This window comes from Paralichthys olivaceus, chromosome 8 (assembly GCF_024713975.1).
Source record: "Paralichthys olivaceus isolate ysfri-2021 chromosome 8, ASM2471397v2, whole genome shotgun sequence".
NCBI classification, from domain to species: Eukaryota; Metazoa; Chordata; class Actinopteri; order Pleuronectiformes; family Paralichthyidae; genus Paralichthys; species Paralichthys olivaceus.
The window spans coordinates 19,411,563-19,432,075 of NC_091100.1; the positions used below are offsets into that span (position 1 = coordinate 19,411,563).

The 20,513-nt window shown below is 43.0% G+C and overlaps 1 protein-coding gene across 1 annotated transcript; it reads right to left on the reverse strand.

The window, feature by feature from the left end:
- Positions 1 to 139: 139 nt before the first annotated feature.
- Positions 140 to 19,649, reverse strand: jupa (junction plakoglobin a). The gene is made up of 16 exons (XM_069529766.1): positions 19,516 to 19,649; positions 9,380 to 9,426; positions 8,784 to 8,945; positions 8,420 to 8,673; positions 7,849 to 8,087; positions 6,600 to 6,801; positions 6,106 to 6,250; positions 5,831 to 5,934; positions 5,375 to 5,713; positions 4,712 to 4,864; positions 4,075 to 4,194; positions 3,844 to 3,994; positions 3,074 to 3,195; positions 2,907 to 2,946; positions 2,043 to 2,172; positions 140 to 1,183 (listed from the first exon to the last, which is right to left on the reverse strand). Exons 2-15 carry the CDS (start codon positions 9,384 to 9,386, stop codon positions 2,045 to 2,047), a joined length of 2,166 nt encoding a protein of 721 aa, XP_069385867.1. The 5' UTR covers positions 9,387 to 9,426; positions 19,516 to 19,649; the 3' UTR covers positions 140 to 1,183; positions 2,043 to 2,044.
- Between the last annotated feature and the right edge of the window lie 864 nt (positions 19,650 to 20,513).

Below are 20,513 nucleotides of genomic sequence, written 5' to 3' on the forward strand. Positions count from 1 at the left end.
GAGCAACAGGTCTGCATTTATTCTATGTCACAGATATAACAGACGAAACTAAAGTAAAACTACAGAGGCCTGAGTGTTGCACAGGTGGAGCAGTGTGTGTGCAAAGGTTAGAAACATTTAATAAACATGTACACAATCATTTGCTTAATATATCCTTTATTTTTATTAAACAAAATTTCAGTAAAAACTCTTATTAAGTAGAAAGACAAATTTCCCTGTCAGTAGTTTTTTCTCTAGCTGTAGGGCTGTCCCCAACTACACTATCTCATCTGTTAGACAAGTCTTTAAAAACACAATACCCACACTGTTGTGCTGCTAATCATTATAGTCAAAAAAAAATCACCTCTTTAAGTTCAGTTTCTAATCAAACGTATGTTAATATTCTGGTAATGTGAATCTTTCCCAGTAAATAACTTATAAAAGATGAGAAACAAGTCATAAAAAACACAGACAACCATCTTGTTCACTTAATAATCCACATGTCAGCTGATGACGTTACAGTGGACGCAGCCTTACCCTGCTCTCTCACGTGTCTGTTGACGACATCCACCCCCCCCGTTTGTTCACTCCTACTGAATTAGTGCCAAGAGGAAGAACGACTCTGTGTTAACAAACTCTTCAGTGACTCCTGGGTCACAGTGGCAGAGAAAGTTGACAGAATATAGCATCAAAACCACAGCATAGACAGCAGCGTCCGTTACAAAGGCATTAAGAAAGAAAAGGAAAAGAAAGAGCGGTGAGCAGGTGCACCGAGCACGTTGAGCCACCTCTGGCAGTGTTTTCAACTACTATTCTGTTTTTTTTGTTTCTTTTTCTTATAAAAAAAAGGAAGGTACATGATTATTGTCACAAAATAAAATCTCTTTGGCATAGAATACCCACCCAAAAGCACAAACACACACACACACATACTCACATGCGCACACACACACACACTCTCAGAAGGTTCTCTAACAGAAACCTACAAGCATTGCCATCGTCAGAATTATAATCAGAAAAATTAGGCTATAAAACAAAGTAGAGCCCTGTTAGGATTATGAGTCCATCCTCTATGATAATTGCATATATTACATCAGGCTGAGAGCAGAGCAAAGCATCTCTACTGGAATCTCTATATTCTCTTCTTCTTTGTCCCATTATGTCCAATGTCCCCTCCTCCGTCACTTCTCTCTTTCTTCTGTGTCTATACGAAGATGAGAGAAAGAAAAAGAGCAAATGCTGATTTCACATTTCTGCAGGATCACAAACTCTCAGCTTCTCATTTTCTCAATCAGCTTTTTACAATCTGTGATATTCTGCCCAACATGTTACTACATGTGAGAGCTTTCTCTCCTGTTCCTGTCTGTGTTCTCCCTGCTGGCAGGACTCAGCTTAAAAAAAACTGTGAAGTCTCTACACCAATAAGGATGAGAGTCCTTTATCCAGAAATATGATTTTAACCAATGAGATGTATGAATTGCCCCTTTCATTTTTATAAAACAACAGAATCATATAGTTATATTGTTCAATGTTATCATGTTATCATCAGACCTTTGTCCTCCTAATCATGTTACTTACACCTAATTACCTCCACCAGTGTTTTCACCCCTGTCTGTTTGTTTCTCAGCAAGATTACGCAAAAACTACAAAACAGATTACCATGAAACTTGGTGGATGTGGTATGTGTTAGGGAAAAACTGGTGTAGATCTGGATCAAGGACAGGATCCAGGGAATAAATTAAAGGGATCTGATATCTGTGAGTTAGTGTAATTTGGTGTAGCTTGATTGAATTAAAGGAGACTGTTGGGCCCTGGCGGAGATATGAACTCTGACCATCCCATTCCAGTTGTTGAATAGAGCACTTGAATCAATGGAAAAAAATAAAAGGGCTGTTTATATGTTTCCAGGTCACTGTCAATCAAATCTGATGACACCAAACTCATAATAAATACTAACTACAGATTTTTTAGCTTCTGGTTTTGCATTTTGTTCAGTAACATTGATGACAAAATATGACCGAAGTGTCCTTATAGGCTGAGGAACAATCCCAGCACGTACTGACCTTTAATAAGGGTATTGTTGCCTATCGAAGTTGCTGGCTGGGTATTCCTCAGGCATCATATTTGGATCCATGCCGTCAATGATCATGTCACCAGAATATGCTCCGTAACCTTGGTAACCAGTATCCAGCTCTGCAAGAGATAGCCAAATTATTTTTTTCACAAGTTATATACAGGACCAACTGATTTTGTCACTTAGCTTCCTGTGTAGGCTTCTCTGAGGGTTTATTTACTGCTGTTGTCACTGCTTGTTAGAAAACTGAACATGCGACTGGAAATCATCAACATTTTCACACATTTTAGGCAGATTTCTGAGACATTGTGATCATAGAGGAGAAGCTGATCCCTTTTCTCTGAACCCTGCTGCTCACCGAGAAGACAGAAAAAAACAACGCCATAAAAGGAGAAAAGACAAGAGACGGAAAGAACAGGAATTAAGAGAAAGATCTGAAAGATGCAAACACAGATATGGAAGCACCAGGATGGAGCTTGATGGAGAGAAAAGCTTTTAGACAGACTTGGCAATGAGGGATAGGTTGTGATGTGCTGAGAGAAAAAGACAGACATGAATAAAGATTAAGAAGTTTACTACGATGAAAGAAAAGTATGAGGTGACTGAGAAAAGTATCAGGCTACGTAGAATCTTGTGATATATCTATTTGGATCATAATGTGAAACTGACCAGATAGTGGTGGCCAAATTTATGATTGATTTGAAGAGGAAATTAAAGTTAAAAAGAGAACTGAAACCTATGTAATGTAGGCCGTCAACCTGTTAATACATGACAGCAAGTTAACACCGTGTGGTGCATTGACCTAGTGCTGAGGAATGTGCTGCATGTGCACATTTCAGCCATAGTTACTCACCATCTTGATAGTTTGAATCCATGGGGATACTGTTGTGGGCCTGCAGAGGTCACAACAGAGCAAAGGTCAAATAAAACCGTCAACGTTTAAATAGAAAGCTTATTAATAGTCCCATCCTATACAATCTGTAGTCCTGCTTTTATTATATAGTAACTGAAAACACTCACCATCTCCCAGGCAGCGGGGTCTTGTTTGAACAGAGAGTGTGTGAGTTCCACGGACACTCGCTTTTTGTAGTCGAGGTTCTTGTCCTCGGAGATTCTGAAGAGCACAGCCGCAGCGTATGTAGCTGAGGGGAAATAGAGCGGGACACATTCAGCGGTGTACAAAAAAAACATCAATTCTGTGCGTGTGTTATTGTGAATGAAAAGAGTACGTTTAAACTGACTTAGAAGGATGAAGAAAATTTTAGTAAGATATAAATGGTCAATACCATTCTGTTTATGTCTGTACACTATAGGCTGAAGTCAGTTAGCTTAGCACGAAGACTGGGAACAGGTGGGAACAGACGCCGTACAAAGGTAACACAATTTACCTGCCAAACCATCTATATCATCATGAACATGTTACATCTGGATGGTTTAAACCCCTAAAATACTAAATGTTAATGCCAATTAACTAAGATAACTTTGGGTGGTTTCATATTTACTGTAAAGACTCAAGATTTGGCAAGAAATGTCATGTTAAATGATATGTTTGTGAGTATCAAGTAACATTTTATTCAAACTAACCATATATTTAAGAGAGTTTAACTTTGACTCTGCACCCTAATTAAATGTTTGTATTGTTTTCTTTTAATGAAGACATCACTATGTCATTCTGAAATGTTTCTGAAGTAAAAATAAAGAGACTCACTCACAGTGAAAACAGCACTTTAAATATGACTCAATGCTACATTACAGTGAGCTTATCATAGTACATTATCTGGATGTCCTACCAATGCCCTCGTTATTGGAGTGCAGCAGCTCCATCAGGGGAGCCGACGCTCCCTCGCTGTCGATGACCTCTGCTGATGGTTTGTCCAGGGCCAGCTCGCACAGGACGCCCGCCGCCACACGCTTCACGTTGTCCACTGGAGAGTAGAGCAGCTGAGGAGGAAGAAAATTGGTATTAATAAAAAAACAACAACATAATTAAGTTAATTATCAAGACACTGACGGCATCTTACCTGCACAAACAACGGAATGGTCTGCATGTTGGCGATATCTGCTCTGCTGATGGGGTCCCTGGCCAGGATGTGCAGTGCTCCTGTGCAACCCTCAACAATCTCCTCCATCCTCACTCCATCCTGAGAACAAATATGAACACAATAAAAAAAAAATGAATAAAACACAACCTCTCATTTCCAACAAATAGAATTCCATCCCAAGGCATGGCTGAGGATGGTGGATGCCTCTGATTGGTAGACCACATGTTGGTTTGGGGGTTTAGTTTCAGCATACATTTGAAAATGAGAGCAGCTTTCCAGATTCCCACCCACAAGCAGTCGTTGGTGGCGGGGGTCAGCCCATCTTTGATTAGAGGGTGTTAACCTTTTCAAATATATTAAAATGACATAGAGATGTCCCCAAATCTGTCCCAAATCTATTGGCCCTGGCAGGTCCAAGACAGTTTGAAACACTAGGTGGCACTATGTTAAACATGTAAATGTAGATTTCTTTTTAAATGTTGTAATACATGTGATGTTAAAACCAGCATTATTGTAAAAAACATACAAATCATTTATTTTACAGCTCAAAAAACACATTTAAGTGCAGTATCTCTTAAAAGGCATACAGTGATGCCTACACTAGCCCGTTATATACCTGGTATGTCTGCTGGGCAGATGAGCCATGTTTCTGCGCGTCCTGGTGAGCTTTGAGCAGCAGGTTGACGAGGGAGGGGATGGCTCCTGCGTCCCTCAGAGGGGCCTGGTTCTCTGGGCAGAGGGCCAGGTTACGGATCAGGCCGACCGCAGCCTTTGGACGGGGAGCAGAGGCAAAGATACGATCATGATACTGTTTACTGTTACAGGTGACAAATAAAACAAAGTCAACATACAACTTTGAAATTCAAGTTTAAGAATTAAAGTAAACAAGAATTAAAGTTGTGCGGTAAATGTAACATTTTTTGTAATGTCATAATGTTTCCCGTTTAAAGTCTGGTGATGTAAAACATACTGTTCCTGCTGTCATGAGCACTTCATGCTCTTTTGGGCTGACTGGGGCTCTGGCTTTCTTCCCTATCTGCCATCCTCTTTGTCCATCTGTCCACTTCTCCCCATTCCCCCCATTCTCATGTTCGGAACAAACCATTAACTCCTCACCGTGTTTGTTTTCACGGTCATTTACTTAAATTTTCCTCAAATCACCTTCCTCGCAGTCTATCACCCTTTCCCACATTTTCCTGAAACCACCACACATCATCTCTTTAGCAGCACATTTCTCCACATTTTAGTCCCTTCGCCCTCTGTCCCTCCCTCGCTCTACCTTGATGACAGGCCAGTAGTAGGGCTGGTTGAGCAGCTTGACGATGGCGGGGATGCCATAGTGATTCCTCACAGCATTCTGTGCCATCTCGGCATGCTGGTGTCGTGAAGTCAGGTGGCGCAGGGCGCAAACGGCAGGTTCAGTCACATCCTCCTTCTCACCAGCACGCAGTATGGCGTGGATCAGTGCCTCGACGCCATTGCTCTGGGTGACCAGGGTTTTATTGTGGGCGTTGTTGCATGTGAGGTTAGACAGGATGCCGGTGGCACACGTTAACATGTTGATGTCATCTGAGCTGAGGAGGGTCACCAGCACCTGCAGCAGGCTGTCCATACCCTCCTGAAAACAGGAACACAGTGGTGTCAGACACTTCTGTGTTTCCAAATAAGGTAAACAAAACAATTCTGAAAAAAAGAGGAAGAAAAGTAAATATTAACAGTAAATGTGGACACAGACCTGCTTGGTAGCAGCGTCAGACAGGTTTCTGAGTGTCCACAGGCAGTTTTGCATTAGACGTTGGCTGGAGCCTGTGAGGTGTTTACCCAGAGCCTGCATCCCACCTGCAGGGAGCAGAGAATACCTCAGCAACATCTCATAAATAAGGCTGTCATGATGTGCTGTGGTTGATAAGACGCCAACAGCCACTTTCCAGGGTAGAAGTAGTTGACACACCTGTATGACTGCTTTGTACTCACAGGTGTGTGCTGACAGAGAAAACACGTATCACATACCAGCCTCCACAATGGCGGGTTTGTTGCTGGGGCACACAGAAAGCACTTTGAGCACACGGCTTGTGGTCCACAGCAGCTTCTCATAGCTGTAGTTTCTCATGATGTGAACCAGACCCTCAGGACCCCCGTTGGCAAGGATGATCAGCTGTGAAACACAGGAACTGTGTGAGTATGCAAAGAGCAGATTATGGGAGAACAACTTTTACTTTTTAATCTCCAGGTACACTTTGGGATATAACCCCTTAGGTTTCACAACGCACCACTTTCAACAAAGCTGTGACTTGTCCAGACAGATTATCACTACAGGTACTTAATCGTCTCTCATTTTACTACTCTAAACAAATAACTAGAGCCACACCCTCTCCGTACCATCAGGTGCTGTTCACATGCCGCGCCCACAACAAAACGAGTACACACAAGCAGAACAACTTCAACAGTCTCACATTAGAAACGTTGTACCAGCAACTGTTCACATTCACAATCTCTATACACACCTTGCTCTCCTGGTTGCCGTAGGACAGCAGCTGCAGACAGTCGGTGGTGATGGCCAGGAACTTAGGGTTGCTCTTCTTCAGCAGGGGGACCATCCTCTGCAGGCCATCAGCCAGACGCACGGCCATCTTAGCTCCCTCCTGGTGCAGCAGCAGGTTGTGGAGCGTGGTGATGGCATAGAAGAGCACAGACTCCATGGGAGAACTGGGGGAGAGAAGCAGGTGGGATGAGAGTGTATCACAAAACCAATAGCGCATCATGTTGTCACATACCTAAGAACACTCTCCCCTTTGGATATGCTCACTGTTGGATACTATCAACTAGATTAAGCATGAGTATGTCAACTCCTACTTTTCCCAGAAAGCCCTTAACAATGGCTGCCATGTTTGATTTCTTTTAGCTTTGTATCAGTTTTAATCCCTGGCCACAACATGCCACTAACATGTGGCCAGTGTAAACAGGAAGTATTTCGTTGTTAGTTGCATATAGTGCTAAGCTAAAAATGTGATTGCTTAAATAATAGGTCAGAAGGGCTTGTAATCGACTATCCACGCTGCGTTTACACTGCTAGCCGAGGCTGCTGCTGCTTGTTTTCTTCAGGAAGGCGGTCATGTGATAGGAGCCTGACAAATCAGAGAAAGCTACGGCGTGACTGAAAAGACTCAATCAGTGTCATGTGAGAGTCGACGTAATTGTTTCCAAACGTTTCCGTTTCTGCCCGTCCAGACCATTAATGCAGCCTTGCAGTTTTATGGGGTCAGGAGCGTTTTCAAACATCTCAGTTTTAGCAGATATCAAAACACCAGAGTACTGTGGACAGCAGGCGTATCCGGAGCAGCGTTGATGTGTTTTCAAACGACAATGTAGTGGTATGGATGTATCCAAAGAATGTGCCTTGACTTAATTTACACTTTCCGATCGTCAACTAGATAGTCAGTACAAACTGGTGAGTGAGAAGTGCTTGTTTTCTTTCTCAACTGAACAGCACTGAAGCCGCGCTGGAAAATAATTCAACATGACTTCAGGGTCTGTGTGTGACATGTTTAAACAAGGATTAGTTTCAGCAAAATTGGCCTAAATAAATGGAACGGCCACTGGCAAAATATCTTTTTTACAACTACTTCTGTGTTTTAGGATGAATATTCCCTTTCATACCCTAACTATAATAAAGAGTACATTATTCAACATTTATATTAACAACTATGACTATAATGTCAGAATGTGGTTAGGTGAAATCTAGAACTTGTTTACCTGAGCATGCGAACAAGAGCAGGGATGCCTCCAGACTTGAAGATGGAGAGCAGGCCCTCTCTCTGGTGGGACAGGTTGTGGAGGATGCTGGCGGTGGCCCGGGCGGTCTCCATGTCACTGGTGTTTTGCATGGCCCGCACCACTGCCGCCACCATCTGAGGGGACTGCATCAGGGCACGCCGCGATGCTTCTTTGCGTGTAAGCTGGTTGACAATCTGTGCTGCCTTGCTGACCACCACCTGGTGAAAGACGGGGGAAAAGAGAAATTATTTTTTACTGGTGGAAATGATAAGAGAGTGATAAACATATTCAGTCTAAATTATTTTAAAAATATTCAATTCAACAAGTAAACAATTAATTCACTTATCATCTGTTGATTGAAGAAATAAACAATTGATCATTTAATTTCATTAGCTTTCTTGCAGAGTAAGAAGAGAGGGTTGATTCATGTCTGTATGGTGAAAATAAAGCTACAGCCAACAGTCTAAAGTATAAACTCTGCAAGTTCAAGAAATAGTCCTGCCGAAAAACCTCTGCAGGAGCATGAGTTCAGACATTCTTCCTTCATCACCTGGTCTTCATCATTGAGCAGTTTGGTGAGCTCGGGCACAGCGCGTGTGGCCAGCTCGGCATCATCTTGGTAGTTGATCAGATGGATGATGGCGGTCTTGAGCATCTGGGAGGGCTCTGCCAGCCGCTGGACATTTGTCATCTGGGACGCGTCTGTCTGAGTCGACAAGATGGTTATGCTCTCATCCAAAGTTTCTGGGAACATTGCAGCGCGCACCCGCTGGGCTCTAGTTAGAGATGACTGCATATCCAAAGCTAAGGAGAAGAGAGACGGCCGTTATGAAACAGACCAACGTGATTTTGACAAAAAGTGTAATATACATTCATATATATGTCTGCATATTGACCCTTGTTTTAAGTCTTACCAGGCTGATCACTGGACACAGTGGTGGTCATGGTGTATTGCTTGGTGGTGGTGTAGTCGTCGTCTCTGACTGTGTTGGCTCCGGACTGGATGCCCGAGTCTAAGCCATACATTGTCTCCTGCCACTTTGACACCTTCGTCACGCCACTATCAAGCTCACCCACTACCAAGGACACAGACAGGAATTGTGGAACGTCAGAAGTGTTGTACCAAATCATTATTTAACAGGTGTGATACAGATACAGTGGCGGCTTTGAATATATTTAAGGATTATACCACATTATAATTCCTTACTCCAATTTAATATCCCATTTTCTACCGAAGGACGACTGTTTTTCTTCAATGCCAAATAAAGGAGGACAAGGAAGTGACCTCAGTATAAACACATCAATACAATAGCTGGAAGTCGGAAAGGTCATGATGAAAATATTTAACAGGCTCTACTATAAAAGTGCTGCAGAAGAAGGGGATCCTGACAAAAATGAACCAAGAAATAATAAAAATAAAATGCATATGTTGTTACAATATTAAATTAGCAACAAAAGGAGGAAGCGGAAAAGGGAGCATCATTATATACGACATGAGTGATATACTTACTCTGCATGGTTATCCTTGCCTCCCGTTCTCACCACAAACAACAAAACCTAAAAAACAAAAGAAAAAGCTTCAGTCAGAATTGGACAATGATTGGCTTCACTACATATCTAAATCTGTTTATATTATTAATGAATACTGTGCTCCAGTGAGGTCTCCACTCTCTTTAACGTAATATGACAGCTCCTCAGCTCAGACTTACACCCCCTCCAACCCCCAAACCTCGCGCACCCTGACCTTACAATGACAACACAGAGCGGCAGCGGCGGCTCACAGGAGAGAGGAGGCAAAGTGAGCGGAGAGACAGCTGTAAGACAGGAATGCTAGTCAGCCCAGGTGACCTTTCACCCCAGGCCTCCGCCCATACAGCCGTGGGAGCAGCCTGCTGCTGACGCATGGCAATGAGGAACTTGCTCGTCAGGTTTTTGACCCCAGTGAGGAAGCTACTGAGTGCGTGTGCATAGGTGAAATGCCTGAAACATAACTTTAGTATATGTAATTTCAAATCCCAAAATCCCCATTTAATCAGGTATATGATCCTTACAAAGTGATAACGATAGAATAATCAAGTCAAATGATTTTTTTACAAATCTGGTTTGAACATGTGAATCCCAGACACTGACTGTACAAGCACTGGCTGTGCATAAGATTTTAAAAAAGCCTGTTACTTCCCGTAAGGACAATGTGGGATAACACGTGACATATTAAGTATGATAATTATGAAACAAACTACGTTGTATCCTCTGTGCACATATTTGTGTTAAAATAGAGACCAGACATGAAAACCAGATGATCCTTAGCTGCAGCTCCACACAACCTAATAACTGTCATAAATTTCATGGATGTTTTCCATCTCCACATTAAATCACTTTCTATCTTCCACATCATCAACCACAGAAATCCTCTTCATCACAAAAAAATATCTGCATTTTTAATAGCTGCCTGCTGCTGTATATGACATGTGACTGATGGTACAACGCATTCACTGTGCTACAAGTGTTTTCAGATGTTTGACAGGAGTTTTCGCCGAGCACATTGCTGGGGTGCGTTGTGCTTTTGTGTGCACACGTAAGAGGGCGTTTTCTGTTCTCTGCAGATGCACTGGAAGAACCACGACACTCCACACACAGCAAAGTCAACAGTTCAACTGACAAAGAAAGGAAAAATAGTTAAATCCTTGAAGCTCTGTTGTGTGACAGAATAAGCTATGCTCATCTTCTCTAAAACGAGTTGAGGCTCAAATACAGGCACAAAATTAGCTGTACAAACGTAAATTACCACCTTTACCCACATTAAACCACTCAGATTCATACAGGCACGGCCTAACAATATGAGTATAGTACTGTCATTGGAGTTGAACAATTTGTTTGGAGGCAAGGACAAGGAATCTGTGTAAAAAAAAAAAAAAAAAAGAACTGCTTTGTCTCTCTGCCTTACACTAGGCAGTTCGTGATGCAACAGTAAAATCACCCCTCCCTCATCTTTTTGCCCTCTGGCTTTGCATAAGGATGTGTCGTGCAGTGTTTCAGTCCCTGAGTGGGCCCAGCCCACTTTTTCTCCCCCAGGCACCATAATGCGTGTGTGCGCACACATCACGTAGGGGGGCTTTGATTTTCATATAATTTGTATGAAGAAGAAACTGAGGATAGTGAGTGTGAGTGTGTGCACCACATGTTCCTCATTAGTCTATCATCAGCTCTATCGCCACGTTTTCTCTGGTCTTCTAAGTGCCATTTACTTCTTATACGCACATGAACAAATTATATGTTCACCTGAACCTGATGTTCCTGTGAAGTCCCAACATGTCTTTTATCTTCATCGTTCTCATACTATCACACGGAGCAGCGGCAGTGCAGTTGAGTTTCAGCTGTAGTCAGTCTGGCATGAGATCCTGCAGGACCAGGCCACAGAGGACTGTCTGTGCTTGCAGCTACATGTTACCTTACAGATAATACACTGACTCATCAGGCCACAGACAGAAACTATGCTTGCAAGCAAGCACGCACTAAAACAATGCGTATCCCCTCCTTTCAAAACTAAAAGGTGTGGCCTCTGTTTTGAACACAAGCAGTAAGGTTTGTCCACCAAGGTGAGTGCCTGGCACACAGAGAGCAATGGGAAATCAAGCATCAGACTCACCACAGCTTAACTTCAGTGTTTTCAAACGGGACTGTAAAATAATTTTGGATCCAGTGGGTGCAGAGAATGAACGTTTTGTTTCAACAGAACGACGGAATAAACAGGGTCTACACAGAACCTTCCTGCTCTCTGTAAATCAGGGACACTGTTTGGGTAGTCTTTGTTTTCCTGGGCGAGGCAACGGGTTCAGCCAACTGTTGCAATCCTGCGACACGCCCCGCATATCGCCTAGGTAACCGAAACTCCACTAAGGCACTGTACTGTGGGGGTTTTTATCTGCTGACCCATCTGATGTCTGAAGCCATGCTCACTTGTTTACTGCTAAATGTCCTTCCCTCTTGGGTTCTCCCATAATGTCCAATTTCCCCCCTCACCCAAAGCGCTTGTGATCGTGGTCCAAGCAAAGAAAAAAAAATTAAATGTTTTGGCTTAAAATAATAAACAGAAAAGTAAAAAAACCACAAACAGCATAGAAATCATCTGTTTTTGTGAATTATGGTGAAAGTAAAACTCAGTGTTGAAGTTAATGCCCCAGTCTGTTGATCCCTCCTCAGCACTGCTGTTTGTATTCACTCACTGGACTTTGCTCCCTTACAGTTAATGAGTGATGCCTCCTTTCACTCCCACTGGACTTTGCTCCATCACTGTCATTACCACCACCCTCCTCCATCCACCCACATACATTTGCAGCAGTTACATAGAAGCCACCCCTTTTTCTTGAGGAAAAACACACGCCTCACACCCGCCAGCTCCCACTATCTTGTTAAGCAACGGTCTCTGCGGATGACTTTAGTGGGCTTCTTCCAAAAAAAGAAAATAAAAACCCTGCTCAGTAAAACCAGGAATGCGTATCAGCGAAAGCAGCCAGTTAGCGGGTTGAAACAGAAAAGCAGAGATGGATACTGTTCAGCGCCTGATGCTGAAACACCAGTGTGACATTCCACACTAACATAGTGTATTCAATGTGTCCTGTGTTTGACCGTAAATCGTTGGCTGAAAAAAAAGAGGGTGTAGTATTTTACCCTTTCAACGCTTAACTAAAAGTAACTCACTGACTGATTCATAATTTAATAAAACCAACAGATACCAGTAGTCAATGGCTACTGTGACAATGGATGAGTTGTCAGTCATGAGAACATTTTGACTATCCTGCCCCCCCCACTTGCATGTCAGACAGGGAGTGTCTCCCCAGCAGTGACATGCTCTCAACAAGGGCGTGGCGGCAGATTGTGTTGGTGAGCAAAGCGGGTGAGGCTGAAAACACCTTATGCCTAGAGGGGCTCAACAGTAGATCTAATGTTTGATTCTCTTGAGGATATCCTCCAAATAATTAATACGTTTTGCTGCTGCTGCTGCAAATCAAGTCTAGCTATGAAAAACATTCCAGCAAGCCAGATTTTGACTTTGTGGGCCTAAGCTCTTCTTTGTATCACAGCAGGAATGAATCAGGTCAGGGAAGAGGCCCAGGGGGCTGGAGATGAACTCGTATTCCAGAGCGGCTCCTAATATACGTTGCAGTGTTTGCAGTGATTTGTTGTTTAGCTGCATGCCTGTTTGGCAGGGAGGGGTGTAAATAACACGGTCCCAGCTTTGTATCGTTTGTTCTGCTTGACTTTTAAACTCCTGCTTGAGATGATTAAGTTTGCAAAATCGAAATGAAAGAAATAGTCTGCAGAATTATGCTTTTTGGATTTCTTGCCAAGAGCTAAATGAGAAAATGGATGTCACTCTCATGTCTGCATGATAACTATTAAGCGACAGCCAGCCGCCGGTTATCTTAACTTAGCAGGAATGGAAACAGCCAGAGTGTGGCTCTGTCCAAAATAAATAAAATGCACTTACCAGCACATCTAAAGCTCATTAAACAGAAGCTTCATTCTGACAAAAACTGAACAGTAAAACTGTTTGGAAATAAGAACATGTCACCCAAACCTGTTTGCCCACAGGTAAACAGCGTAGAAAGCAACATTGACCGAAACTTATTTACTATCACCTTTTTAATCTATCTGCAATCGTAAGCAGATAGCTGTAAAAGGTATATGGCTAACAGAGACTTGGCCCAGACACTGTCTACACTGGAAGCCCCAAAATATTGGCAGTTGCCCCCAGAGGCTAATCCGTCATCAGACGATAGCCGATGGGCTCTGAGATTGGTGTTAAACGAACTATCTCCTGGCTGTAGCTTCCTATCTACAGTCACATGAGTGTGGTAACAATCTTTTCCCTAATCTAACTCTCAGCAAAAAAATAAATGAGCATAATTCACACAATGTTGAGCTAAAACATTTTTTCCAGCAGGGCTGTTGTATTTGTTTATGTTACTTATACGCTCCCATAGTTATCAGGTTACAGGGGATTTGTTGTAGAAATTTAACCTCATCTGGTGGCCTGTGATTTCTAACAGGCTTGCTAATGTCATGTTTAGGTTTGATAAAGCAGATTATGTCTCCTCACATCTGTAAAAAGCTCCCTACACCATCTGCCCAGACACAGACTATTTACCATACAGTATATCCCAGCCCCACACACACGCACAGTCACATATATGTCCCCTGACATGCAACCCACCCTCCTCTTACTATAAACACCCACATGACTTTAACACAACACCGTGCACTCACACAGGGCAATCCTCCTGACACCGTAAATGACCAGTGCAGCCAGCTGAGCCTCTAGAGTTGCATTATGCTCTCTGTATCTTCACTCTGCATAGTTGGGGTGCAGCCGTCCCACTGGGATACAGCTCAACACCCTTACTAACCTTTCTGGTCTACAAACCACACGTCCCTTACCACCCCCCACTTGTCCAACAATAGCTGTTATAGGGATGTAATGGAGGCAGCGGGGGCTAACTGGATAGCTGGTATGTTAGAAATCAATAAGGGAGGATGTGAAGTGGTGCACAGCTAATGGATTTATTGTGATGGGTGACAGGAAGTGGTGGTCAACATTATCTGACTCACCAAACACTATGGGGCTGTCTGGTCAGAGAGGGGAAGTTTTTTAGGCGAAGCTGTACTTTATGTACTGGGTATGCAAAAGTATGGTGACAACAAAACTATGGTGACAAACTCTTGTTGGCACAATCACGTCATGCACTATGACGAGGAACAAGCTTGACCTCTACATTTGATAAAAGCACTCACTCTTTGTGAGGGAGAAATGGAGAGCATTTGTCAATTGACTGTAACAGGCAGCTGATAAAATCCAGACCATGGCAACGTGGCTAAGCCAAGAGCCCACAGAGAAACAGACAATGAGATAATGCTGGAGTGCACTTGTGCAACACATAAACTGAGTTTGTCTTAATGTGGCAGATGCAGCACAGCATGACCCCCTTCCTCGTCTCATCAGGCAAAATTCCCAATAACAGACTCAACCACAGCCAATGGATAAAATAAACAGCAGAGTGGATAATGGCCACTTGATTCACTACTGCTACTTGTTAGATGAGTTGAATTAGGCCAGTGGATGCAGTACTGTGAATGTAATCTGGTACGAAGCTGTTTACTCTCTGTGGGACCTCGCTGTGAATCAAAGGAAATGTGAGCTGTCTCGGAGGAGGTGACTGAGTACTGAGCAGGATCAAGTTACACAAAGCTGATAAAGTAGTGAAAGAGTAAAAACAAGTGTGGCACATACCAATAAAATATAACAACAAAGTTCACAACTCACATTCTGTCGTTCAAAGACTGTCTTCCACATCAGGAGGACAGTGAATCATAGAGGATGTGGAGATTCCACTTTTATCTTTTTTGAAAAAGTATTAAATCCAAAACTGGAAAGATTTTATTCTTGGTGTTAGTGATGTAAATAATTCTTATAGGACTGTGTTTTTGTCTTTGGACCTACAGTAAGAAGGATGTCCCCCTTCATGCTCCATGGTATGAAGGAAGAGGATGAACCATGTCCCTGATACGGCACAGAGAGCTTCTGTGTTAGTTTGTTTGGGGTAGAGAGGAAAAGACTGACCGCATTGTCCCATTGACTACTGTCATAGTGAAAAGGAAACCGGGTCTCAAGTGTCCCCACTGGATGCCACCAAAGAAGCTGAGGGACATCAAGATGGCTCTGCCTGTTCATGAGCCAAGTTTGGTGGCCAACTCTGCATCCAAAGCCCTGTTTATAGGCCTGACCAGGAGTTTTTTTTTTTACTTTGAACTGCCACCACTACGCATCGGTGTGCGGCTGAGCGCTGAGGCGATGTGACAGATGATTAATTTTTCAGGGAGATTAGAGGCACGAGGGAGCGGGAGGAGGGTGATGTGGAGAGCAGTGCAAACGTCTACAGAGACCCTGAAGAATTAAGCGAGTTGGGCTGACAAGTTTGCTGTTTGTTCTTCGACATGGAAATCACAAAACTAAATGAGTGAAAAACTAGCTTTATTAAAAATAGTGACTAGTTCTGACAATGTTATATATTTTGTTTTATTTAGATACATATATCACTATTGTCAGGTGAAAACCCTCTAAAATGTCCAAGTTTAGGGAACAAAGACGCTGAGAGAGGAGGAATAAGCCTTGATTGTTTAAATGCCAAAGAATTTTTCAGATTATCCACTGTTTTGATAAGTATTCACAGACCCCAGTGTTGCACAACTCAGCATGACATCCCCCAAAACCAAAGAAACCATAGAAAAACAACCAAAAACCGAGTTGTGAAATTTGTCACTTAACAGTGACGACATACAAAATTAACTTTCTTATAAAATGCTGACGTCAAGTTGCGTCGAGCTTCCCTGGTGATTTAGTTTCATTTTTCAGCCACACCCTTGCTGTCCCCACATTCATCAATCTCTCATAGAAGTGTAATTAAGGGACAGGGAGGAGGAGGAGGAGGAGAAGACGAACAGACACCACAGGACTCATCAGAGTCACTATGCTGAGAAGTACAGCTCAGCCAAATCATCCAACTGTGAAAACATTCTCTTTTGAGTCAGTGCTGGAATCTAGTTCACTCCATCCCTGCTTGGATACGTCGCCTGTAATGAAAAAATGATCCATGGTAATGTATTCATGGAGAAAACAAACGGATTCAGCTCTTTCCAGAGTGCTGTTAGACTGATGTGACCTGACTTGAAATGACCAAGCTGGCAGACTTTCAAACAGCCTTTAAAAGTACAAGTGATGGAAGGAAGCAGCCGTTAGGCCTGCGACATTTTAAGTAAGGGACGTTTTCTTGCCCTCATTTGATCCAACCACATGAACTGTTGAAGGTAAATAATTAATTCCAGTGACTGTCATGGGTAGTGTTCAGCCAGGCAGTGTCAGCTTCACTTGCTCAGCATTTTGCCACAGTGCTCTGCTGGAGGCTCTTGATTTTATGTTTTGTCTGTGACAGCAGAAATCTTTTGCATGACTGCGTATTTTCCGACAATGCTGCCAATTATTTAAACAATGAGACTCAATCTAATGCTTGGTTGCACTTGCTTGGTTTACTTTCATACATTAAAGCTTAAGACATCAGTTTTTAAAAGTAAATTAACTGATTTCTTGCTGGTCAGAGATAATCACAAGGAATCAAACACCGGGTGTCTTAGAGGCTGCAGGGTTGAATAAATCTGCCATGGCTTAAGAACGGTGTTGTCTGATGAAAATTTTCTTCTAAGCCTCTGGAAGTTAACCCCATGGAGATTGTGATGCCGTCACACTACCTCCCCTTTGACTTCAACCACAATGACCCCTATCGTCGCTGACAGGAAACTGTATCTCTCTGCGTCTCCCTCTCCATGGGAACAGTAAAACACAATAGAAGGGTGATATGCAAACACATAGGTCACCTGACGTTCACGCCAAGTGGCTGTAACTGAGCCCCTGAAGAGTACTCAGTCATGCACCACTGGACACTGGTCCGAGGCGAGGTAAGACAGTGAATCCACAGAAAAAGAAAAAACTTCCAGACACACAAAGATGTGAGGGTGTATGCCATACAGTAATCCCCTTTGGAAAGTGTAGTCCTATTTATAAACTGAAGGATCTCCTGGCCTCTTGCTCTGCTAATGTAGGACAGTATCAGGGAATTAAGCAGAAGGGGGGGGGGGGATTATCACCGTGCAACCACAGCTGTAGCTGCGAAATCTACAGTAAGTCACCCCCCCCTCTCTCATAGCCATCCCACCACCCATTCACCCTGTTCCCTGAGGCCAGATGGGAACAGCTTTCCAGCCAGGGCGCTGTCTGCCGATGGACTACTTGATGGCACGGGCAGAGCTCAGTGAGGCCGGTCTGGCAGAAAGTAATGGCACCCTGTCGTATTCAACCTGACATACATTCACCGAGCTCAGCTGGACGCGTTGGTCTCCGAAACAGTTGGACCCAGACTTGTTTGGAGATGTTGTTGGTGCCTTGTGAGGGTGTGACTTGCTAATAATTCCAAAAATAAAACAATAGGTTTTGTGATTCAGTGTTTAGTGAAGCAGAGGCTCAGTATTTAAGAAAATCAGTTAAACTTCAAATTCTGATCTGTCTCATGTGAAATTTTACTTTGACTATGGATGTTAAAGTTGACAGTAGAGGACACAGCATGTCACTTATTGCATAAAAAACAAATCAGTCATTTCACCTGGATGCTGATTTAAGTGGATTTACTCACAAAATCAAATAAAGACATTTGTCCTTCTTTGCTTACAAAGCAGGGTCGACTGTTCTGTCAAATCCAGAGCATCTGCAAAGGTAATGACATCATGGAAGATTTGTCAACACCTGGAGACATCACTGCTGGCAGGAGCAGCAGAGAGGGGCTGGATGGGAGGTAAAGTAACCCCCAGCAACATTTTAATGGCTATGATTCATCATTCACTGTCATACATTACAGATGTCCAGGAAAAATAACCCTCACTCCCCCATACACAATAAGGTCACTAGTATTTGCTGTTGTTTGAGGTAAAAGATTTCAAATTTAGGGCTACAACACAGAGTTCTGTTCTGCCAAGGAGGTTATGTTTTCACCCGTCTGTTTTTAGTTTATAGGCAACACAAGGCAAAAATTAATGGATAGACTGCTATGAAACTTTGTGGAAGGATGCGGTATGGGTTCGGGATGAGCCCATTAAATTTTGGTGCAAATCCGGATCGGGGGTGGATCCCAAAAAATGTTCATTTAGGGTGTTTTTGTTTTTTTCACTGATTTCTGAGAGAATATTTGTGGATCTTGATGAAGAGAAATGTAGGGAACCGATATCTATTGGTGTTTATAATTTCATGCTGCTTGATTGAGTTTAAGGAGATTATTGGCTGAGGTAAGCATTCTACTGCCATTTTAGTTTAATATCGGATTGTTTTTTTTAAAGCTATTTATAACTGCTCTTTAAATCAGAGATATCTTCAAATATTTTCTAGATTATGGATAATTAAGAAAAAAACTTTACATTTAAGAGTAATGCTGTGGCCCTTAATCTTAAAAATGACAATGAATGCATGTTCTGTCAATCTATTGATTGGAATAAGTATGTCAACTTTAATTTGTTAATATCATTTGTTATTTGTATGTCAGCTGGAACCATGGCGAACTCTTTTTATAAAACTGATAAAAGTGGAATTGGGCTTCTCACGCACGCGGACGCACCTACATGCACGCGCACAGAAACTTACAGGCCCCTCTATTGACAAGTGACGTCGAGTGATCGATCGTGGGGCCAAACATCTGATAAACAGCTGCCTGGTAGCTTGAAGGGGAAAAACATTTGAGTTTGAGGTCATCCAACTAACTTTTGAGCGGTGCGCAGCAGCGGCGCTGCGGCGGGGGCCAGTGTGAGAGGCATGCGGAAATGAACTCCACACACACGGTTCAACCCCAGTCTGATCACAGAGAGGGTTCAACTCTCAGCCAGGTGAGGGCAACACTTTACAAACGAACCAGGAGACGCGAGGATTCACACTTTAAATGAAGCGAGACAGAGGCGATCACGGGAAACGATGAGGAACCACAACAGTGACAAAGACTCTGTTAGAGGCGTTTAAAGACCGTGGGAGAAAGGAAACGCTTATTCGGGGAATCTTACCTGTCGAACCACACAGAGAGGTTGTATTAAATCCCAGGTGAGTGCTGTGTTTCCTCAGGACAGAACAGTCTCCTGCTTGTGTGTCCTCTTTCCTCCAGCTCCGCTCAGTGCTGCTGCTGCTGCTGCTGCTGCTCGATTCGCTCCGGACTAAACTGAGAGAAAGAAGCGTCACCTCAGCCCCAGACTCCGCCTTCATCAGCCCGACCCCACCCTGCCTCTGCTCCGAGCCCCGCACACACACACACCGCTGTGCTGCGGGAGCCAGTACTGAAGTAATGAGAGCTGGGTTACCTTCCGACAACAAAACATTGGTTCGAGTTATGTTGTGGTGAGTTTTCAAGAGGATCCTTGAAGAAAAACTTCAAACTCTGCAACAACTCTGTATTTAAAGGGATAGTTCACCCCAGAATGAAAATGCAGTCATTATCTACTCACCACTGTGCCGATGGAGGGGTGGGGGAAGTGTTTGAGTCCACAAAACACTTTCCCAGTTTCAGGGGTAAACAGCGTTGCAGCCAAATCCAAAACAATTGATTTGGATTTGACATTTAGGCTAAACAAAATGGTGTAAATGATGCTGTTTTGATTGCTCACTTCAGTATTATTGGATTTGGCTGCAGTGCTGATTACCCCTGAACCTTAATGCCCTGGAAATAAACACTTTGGCCTCACACAGCATGTTCAACACACAAGTCCAGGCCAGCAGGAGAAGAGCAAAGTACAAAGCTCTTTCCAGATATTTATATATAATGAACTAACTCTGAATTGATTCTGAACAAGAAAAGAAAACATAAACTGCAAAGTGGGTATGTTATTATGTTTGAGTACATCAAGCATGCTGGTATGATAATTGAAAGTGAACGCTGAAGGTTCCTTGTTCTCACAGTCACTCTCAAGCACCTGTGAGGCCACACCTTGATTTACAACACGAAACTATGAGTCACTGCAGGGAGGAAACGATTCGCTGTCTGACTGAAGGTCTGTCTCACAGTTCACTG

Coding starts and splice junctions, on each gene's coding strand:
- jupa (XM_069529766.1), bottom strand. Junction 8,674..8,783: donor TGTGTCCAGTGATCAGCCTG/GTAAGACTTAAA, acceptor TCTTCTCCTTAG/CTTTGGATATGCAGTCATCT. Junction 6,251..6,599: donor ACGGCAACCAGGAGAGCAAG/GTGTGTATAGAG, acceptor TGTGTTTCACAG/CTGATCATCCTTGCCAACGG.